We start from the raw sequence: 8,031 nt of genomic DNA on the forward strand, positions 1-8,031 counted from the left end.
TGATGGATGGATGATTGATGGATGAATGGATGGAGGGATGGATGAATGGAGGGATGGATGGATGGATGGATGATGGATGGATGATGGATGGATGAATGGATGGATGAATGGATGGATGGATGGATGGATGGATGGATAATGGATGGATAGATGGATAGATAATGGATGGATGGCTGGATGGGTGGATGATGGATGGATGGATATTGAATTGAATTGTTCCTCCTGCTGTTCTGCATTCTTTTTTCTACACTCCTTTCACACGATTTGCTCCCACATGGACTAAACGAGAGAAAGTCCGACTTGGATCAGGTTACTCACTGGTCCCACACCTGTGTTTCCTCCCCCAGGAGCTGGCGTTCCTCAGTTCAAACCCATCGCTCTGAACTCGGGCTTTCGGATCGAGGTTCTGGTGAACGGCTCTCTGCTTATCAAACATGTGCTGGAGGAGGACAGCGGCTTCTACCTGTGCAGAGTCAGCAACGACGTGGGGGCTGATGTCAGCAAGTCCATGTATCTGAACGTCAAAAGTAAGAACTCTCTTCAGTTTCTCTCTTCGGCTCGTGCTCTTACACAGTGGGACCACAAAGTTTGCAGAACTCAGTCGGCTTGCTCTGCCACAGTGATGCCACCAGCACGAGGCTGATATAAAGCTCATGCAGAACTTTCTGCACGGATGAATCCCACGAAAGCAGCACAGGCGTTTATCTGGAGGACTTAGCTCCCCCCCATTAAGCCCCCAATGCTGCATACGCAGGAGCTGCCATGTGGAAAAGAGGGGATAAAAAAGTGTTGGGGGAGGGGTTATTCTTATATAATGCAGATTTAAAAGAGTCCGCCTTTATGCTCAAAACACAGTTATTGTCAGACGTTGTTATGTGCTGAGAACGAGCCTCCTCCACAATACTTGTGCAGAACCCCGTTTCAAGTAACCTTTACATCAAGATGACTAGTATATGGATGTGAACTCACAGCACAGCACTGCAGTCCTCTGACAGATCCTTCAACACAAAGCTGCCTGGTTATGCTTTCATCTGAGTCCTCAAACTTAACACTGTGCAAAAGAAACTGGGAAGTCTATGGATGAGTCCAGAGTTCTAACTGGATCTGAGAACTGGACTGAGTGAGAGTGACGTTCCGTAGAAAACGGTTTACTTCCGGCTTCAACTAGATGAAGTCAGTTGGTCGCCATTTTTTTTTTTTTTTTTTGCCATTTTGGAGCCAGATTGCATCAGTAAGTAATGATTGGTTAAAGTTGGTTTCAGTAGCAACCACTCTCACCAATCAGGAGTGAGCTTGTTGAAAGGCCACACCCCTTCTACCAAAAGTGGGCTAGGATGATTTGTCGCTTTTAAAAAAACGTTTTAAAAGTTGGACGTGTTGAGGAGAGAGGGGTAACTAAGTCCATTTCTCTTATATAGTCAGTGTTCCAAACCAACAAAGCTTGTGTTCTGTTGACCACTTGTTTCCAAGTGAACGGTAAATACTTGACTCCAAGTATACTGAATAGGCTTTTTGTTTCACAAGTTGAAAGGCTGGAGTGAACATGAGCTCATGCACTCAGTGCACGTGACAGCTGTAGCTGTAGGACTGAGCAGTGCAGGGGAAGTTTTCCAGATTTTTATATATCTTCAAGATAATAAATTAAATATGTGTAGAAACAAACAAGTAAGCAAGAATGAAGTCAAATCCATTCACATTTTATTTGAATAAAGTTCAGCTCAATGTTGTTTTTCCACATCAGAACAATCCATCATTAGAACATTCTACCAGACTGTGTGGTCACATGACTTTGATTCATTCAAAGACTGGAATGATGGTTGATCAGTTTTGGCTGCATCTCATGTGTCTTGGTTGTTTTTACGTAATAGTCAAATAAATCATGTCTCAATCTGGACGGTATTTTCCAAAATTGATTATCTATCGATCTCACTTTGACATGATTTTTTTTTTATGTTATGAGTTGATTTGATGGATAAACAACTTGACTCAAACTCAAACTATAAATAGATTTGATTTGATATGCCTCTAAAAGAAAGAAAGTAGATTTTATAAAACAGGGAAGTGACTCCTGAGTAAAGTAAGTTAAAAAAAGCAACGTTTTTGAAGAGAGATTTAATTTAGGGATCCAGCAGAATAGAGACTCTATAATATATACATTTTTAAATTAGATATCAGATTCCACCCATGACTCTCAGACTACAGCAGAACCTCCATCAGTAAAACCCTCAGGACCTTCTGGGATCTGCTCTGGGAGGTTTCATGATGTAGTCATCATCAAATTCTTCACTGCACTGACAGCAGCGTCATCAATGGACTGGATGAGCTTTGTCAACAACCTTTAGATACAAAACTAAACTGCTTGAAGTTTCAGTTAAATTCTGTTGATTTATTTTAATCAATAACTGAAGAAAAATCTGTAATTCCTAATTGTATACTCGGTGGTGATTTGAACTGTGTGTTCCACTCGTCACTAGAATCCGGCTAGAGACTGCCCTGCATCACACAGACAGAGATCATAGAAGGATGAGATGAACATTGTTGACCAATAACTAGGAATGTGAAATCTGCTCCATTTTTGTTGTTCGTTTTAGTTAAAACAGCCCTTATTTTGAAGGGGTCCTACCATGAAAAATTTACTTTTTGAGGTTTTAAATGCATTTTACTGTTCATTCCTCACTTTAAAGAACCCCGAAACGGTATTTTGATCCCTTCATGCATTTAAGAGTAATCCTCTAAAAACCTGCGCTGTCTGCAGCAGCCCCTCCCATACCCATGAAAACGAGCGGTTGGAAACATGCTAATGTAAGATGCCAACAGCTCTCTCCAGGAAGAATCTGTGCTGCAAGCTCCGCCCCCAGACTACAACGAAAACACACCCACTAGCTCCGCAGAGCTGTGGCAGGAGATAACTACCTTCCTGTACCAGGAACCGCTCTGGACCCATCTTCGAGGTGGTCTTGCTTGGTTTCCAATCGGACCGAACTTCTGTTCACTCTGAGATTCCTCAGTCTGAATTTGACACGAACTGAGAGCGGAACAACTGAACCAAAACGGCCACCGTACCCGACAGTCACAAGGTGTAAACACGGTAGAAATGAGGCGGTCAAGGATGACGTTGTGAAATGGGCGGGGCCAACAAGGAGCGAAAGGCGGAGGCTCAGAAATCGAATCGTTTTACTTTCAGGTATTAAAACGGGCCACAAAAATGACTCATATTTCATAAATAATTTGTTTTTTAGTGTTCCCATTGTAATATAAGATCATACATATGGATATAGTTTACTCTGAAAGGACGAAGACCATCATGGTAGGACCCTTTAATAGGAGAGCATTGATGAATTGTCAGGAATGGCTGCAGAAGCTCCTGTTTTCATATCTTACTTTATTGATCCTCTGCTGGTTTTTGTGGCCGTGTGCGTCCATCTCGGTGCACCGTGACAGCATGCCGCTGTCATGGTGCCTGAGCCACACCTCGCCCCAGTCCCACTGCGAGTGTGAACATCAGACAATGCGCTGACAAACCCTCAGAGCCCAGCCCCGCGCTCTGCAGGTACACACGAGCCTGTGGTTTCACAACACCGCTGTTTTCATGTTACTCAGGCGTGAGCAACCGTTGCTACTTAAGAGGCTTAGAAGCAAATTAGGGAGGTGCATGAGCGGGCGCACGCTGGAGCATTGGCTGTTTGAATGTGTCAGTAAACATGCAGAAGAAAATCAATGAAGACGGTTGAAACAGATGATGCCGAACGTGTGACGCAGCTGAGCAAACAGCACACACAAAGACGCACAAAAGGCTGAACCTTTTAGCGCTCAGGCGCAGGTACAGAGCAGCCATTAGGACAGAAGAAAGGGCCAGATGGGTTCATAGGAACCAGGCCTCTGCAGGCCCAAGTCCCCAGGAAATGAAAGGCAGTTATACCTTCCAGCTGCTTCCATTGTGATGAGTGTGCGTATGCAGGCTAATGTCTCATCATGATCCAGCACGCATCATCAGGCAGGATGGCGGCACGTTTCAGACTTTCCTCATATTTAATGGGTTTGTTTTCCGGCTCGGCGCCGGCTGCAGGTACGGGCTTAAACAAATGCTTTCAATTCAGTTTGCAGTCAAGCATCCCTACAGTTCCTCCAAAACAGGTGCAATTCACGCCGTTCATTAGCAATGCTCAGTGGATGCTATCAGAGTCTGTCAACAGCCACTCCATGTTTATCAGAGCCAATTAAGACCAATCAAGCCTGCTAGACATCATAAGGCCTGAAGACGATGATGAGGGCCTAACGAGGCTCCGCTGAAGAGCAAAGCGCCCCCCCGGTCACCGAGCCTCTTCTTTCGTGGTGTTTACCGCTGGCGTGCAGCCTCTCGTGCACGCCGTGCAGCTCCATGTCCAAGCCAATTGTGCAGCTAAGGGAATTATTTCAGTACATTGCAGGCAGCCAGTGAGCCAGTCATCTATGTGAAGTCCATGTGCCCCCCCCAAACTCTGCACACACCCCCACTTACAGTCTGCCCCTGGGGCAAGAGGCATCTCAGCTCATGTGCGCTCGTCTAGCAGCCGTGGTAATGGGAGGCCAAGGTCGGGTGGAGGGGGTGGGGGTCGTATTTAGGCTGCCCATGATTTAGGAAGCACCCCCCCCCCTCCCCCGAGCACACAGTGCTCTTTGCTTCAGAAATAAACAGATAACATGTTATGAACAAAAACTGTCAGTTTGGAAAACAGAGAGCTTGTTCTCTGCAGCTCCACAGACTGAGGGAAACAGCGCCCTCCATAGGCTCCGAGACGAAATGCAACGTTCAGTTTGATCCAGGAGGTAATCCGAGTTCAGCAGCAGAAACATCCCAAAAAAAAAAAACACAACAGGGTGTCACTGTGTCAGTTTATTGTCACTGACAGTGATGCTCCATCTCCCACCCAAGCCTCATCAATCACCTCTGATTATCTGCTATCGTGACACCACCAGGGGATTTTATAGTCACAAACCAACAAATGCAAAAACAAATGTTGCTGTATTTTCTTTAATTTCTGCATTGCGACATTCATTGTGTGATTGTGTAATCATCATCCTCCAGTGAAATCAATGGCAGGTCCATTTTCTATTCCTGGCAGTTAAAAACAGCCTTTTCAGTGAGAGCAGAGTGAAGTGTGGGGGGGATGTCCGATGCTGGTTGGCATGGTAACCTGGCCAGGTGAAAAGGAGCCTGGGAGAAGAGAGGGAGGATGGGAGGGAGCGATGAAGGTGGGGGTCTTTTGTCTCTGGGGAGTAGCCTATCAGCAGCCAGCCGATCCCCCACAATCCCCTGCAGACTCAGGCGTATCATCACTGCCCTCTGGGTTGCTGTGGAGGAGCAGCTTCTCCTCTCTTCCGCTTTAGACACATTGTGCCGCTTCCGCACACGACTGCAACGCTGCTTCCTCTGCAACACGCCGCCCGAGCATCCACATCAGCCTCAGTGCGTTAACCCAAGCGGGCTGTAATGGTGGAAATGGTGAAGTACCATGCACACCTGTGCACGGCCCCTCATTTTTGTGTTTGAGCCATCTAACTCTTGAGCAACGGAGCTCCAGTGTTTATAATCTTTGATTTACTGTCATGTTTTTAATTGCCAACACAATCACAGCATTCCAGTAGATTCTGAAGGACAAAAGCGGCGCGACCCTTTTAAAAATGATATTTTCAAAACGTTTCAGAACTATCAGCTTTTAAACTATTAAATGTGAATAAACTACCAGCCAGCAAGGCCAAGTGGGTAGAAAATGTGGGCCCCGTTTGGGTTTCTTCGCCAGTTTTGGTGTTGGCCACACCTGTGTTTGCCCACATTGGCTTAGGTGGCTACGCTAACCAGCTGCCTGGTGGAAAGCGTGGGAACAGTGGCGCTCGCTACGGGGTAGAGCAGAGCTTGCTACAGCGGAGCTTGCTAACTTGATAAACCAGAGCTCGCAAGCTCGCTACAGCAAACCTCGCTAGTTCGCTACAGTGAAGCTAGCTAAAAGGCGGAGCTCGCTACAGCAGAGTTGACTAGCTCACTACAGAGAAGGTTGCTAGCTTGCAACATCGGAGCTCACTAGTATTCTATGCTGTCCACCAGGAGGCTGGCTAGCGTAGCGAGCCAACCCATTGAGTGGCGACGTAAGCCAATGTGGGCCACCACAGAAACTGCAGACAAACCCAGTTGGGGACAACATTTTCTGCCCACTTTTTAACCATATCGGCCCCAATTGTTCCTGCTGGCTGGGTTTTTCACTGTCAATCAGCTGATCACAGACAAAATGCTGTTTTTTTCTCTGTGTCAGAAAGTGTAACAGAGAAAAAAACGACAAAAAAGTAAAAAAAAAAAGAAGAAATGGGAAAAAATATCAAAACCTTAAAACAGGGGCTTCTGGCCAATGATTTTGGGCACAAATTATGTTGTTTTTTTTTTTTGCGTCCGGTTCCGGTGGAGGGAGGAACCTCTGGCTATTCATTTTCAAGCTCCATATTGTTCCTCTGTGACCAGATTCTCTTGGAATTTTCCGCATGACCTCGGTCAGCTGAAGGTCAGAGGTCACTGTGACAGAAACGCCTCGAATGTCTGCATGTCTGCAGTTGAATCAATGCAACACTTGTGACACTTTGTTCCGAAGACATGATGTCCGCACGAACCTTAAACTTCCACATTTTTCAGCTAAATCCAGTTGAAGTGTCACTTTAAGAGCCACTGAACAAAAACCCACAAGCATCAACTTGAGCTCCTAATTTCTTTGTTAGTATCAAAATCATTTCAGTAAACTGTTTCAGACTGTTTTAAATGTGTAGAAATGGACTCAATTCTTTAGTACTCCAGTAAATTACATTTGGGTGGTTTAATTAAATAAGAGAATAACAAATCATACAGGACCACTAATAATTTGTTGAATCCAGCAGCTTCAAATGTCCAGATCTTGTTCAGTTAAATACAGTTTTGACCGTATGGAAGATCAAAAGCAGATCGGTTCTAGAGCATCTTTGTAGGAAATCTTGTTTGAAAACTGGTTGTAACAATAAAAGGAAAGAAGACTTACCGTATTTCCTTTTTGCACAGACTTCATGAAGGCAAAGAGGTTTTGTGTTTAAAAGTGTGGAATTCCTTAATTATTGAAATAAAACATCACAAACAATTGTTGTATTTGAAAAGTACAAGTTGTTTTAAAAACATATTAGTTTTTAAAAGAATATTAGACCTGGTCTTCTTCGTTCTCATGTGTTACATTGTTTCTGTTTCTTTCATGGTGGTGCGTGAGAGAAAGAAATACATCAAATGAAATGTGAAGAGACGTAGTTTTCCACACTGACAAAACATTTCTCAATGTAAATCCAGAAGATTCAGTGTTTGTTAGAGAGAGGCCTGTGTATTTGTGCGTGTAAATATAACACTAAGTGAGCGATTGCAGGATCGATCCCCGCCTTGCCCACTCATGTGTCGAAGTGTCCTTGCGAGACAGTGAACCCCACATTTGCTCTAGTGGAAGGTTTGCATCAATGTCTGGCAGTGGAGCCACCACCAGTGTGTGACTGTAAAGCACTTTGGGCCTTCAAGAAATGTAGAAAAGCATTAAATAAGTACGCACCATTTACCATTCTTCTCCTTCTGTTTATTTTTATAGTAACCAAACCCTAAATAAACTTTTTTTGTCTGTTAACTTCTATAAATGAGGCCTTAAAAGTGCTGTCTGTTGGTCATCGTCACAGTTTTTGACAAATTAAAATAAACTTGTTTAATTCTTGAAAATATAGTCAAAAACCATCTGTGTGCAGCCCCCTAAGGGTTGGAACCAGGTAATACATTTGAATTTTGTTATTGGTCCCACTCATTTCAGAAGTTCCACTTAATGATCTACAGCTCCAGTAATGATAACCCCCCCCCAGCCACACTCCTCTGACTTGATTTTCACATTTCAGCTGTGGGCGGAGTCAGCCTCCGACTTCCCTGTTTGTTACCCTTTAACTGTATATTGTCCATTTGTTTGGAATACATAAAAACCTCAAATAATGAGAATCAAATCTGGATTGTTAAATTCA

General features: G+C 44.3%; 1 protein-coding gene across 2 annotated transcripts in view; it reads left to right on the plus strand.

Moving 5' to 3' along the window:
* LOC112138056 (Down syndrome cell adhesion molecule homolog) overlaps positions 1-8,031 on the plus strand; it is a 107,731-nt gene that overhangs the window by 81,263 nt on the left and 18,437 nt on the right. For both annotated transcript variants that reach the window (XM_024260622.2, XM_024260623.2), the window contains exon 11: positions 348-527. In XM_024260622.2, coding sequence (XP_024116390.1) covers positions 348-527 — 180 coding nt within the window. The remainder of the gene's footprint in view (positions 1-347; positions 528-8,031) is intronic.

The sequence above is a fragment of the Oryzias melastigma genome, linkage group LG14 (assembly GCF_002922805.2).
Source record: "Oryzias melastigma strain HK-1 linkage group LG14, ASM292280v2, whole genome shotgun sequence".
Taxonomy (NCBI): domain Eukaryota; kingdom Metazoa; phylum Chordata; class Actinopteri; order Beloniformes; family Adrianichthyidae; genus Oryzias; species Oryzias melastigma.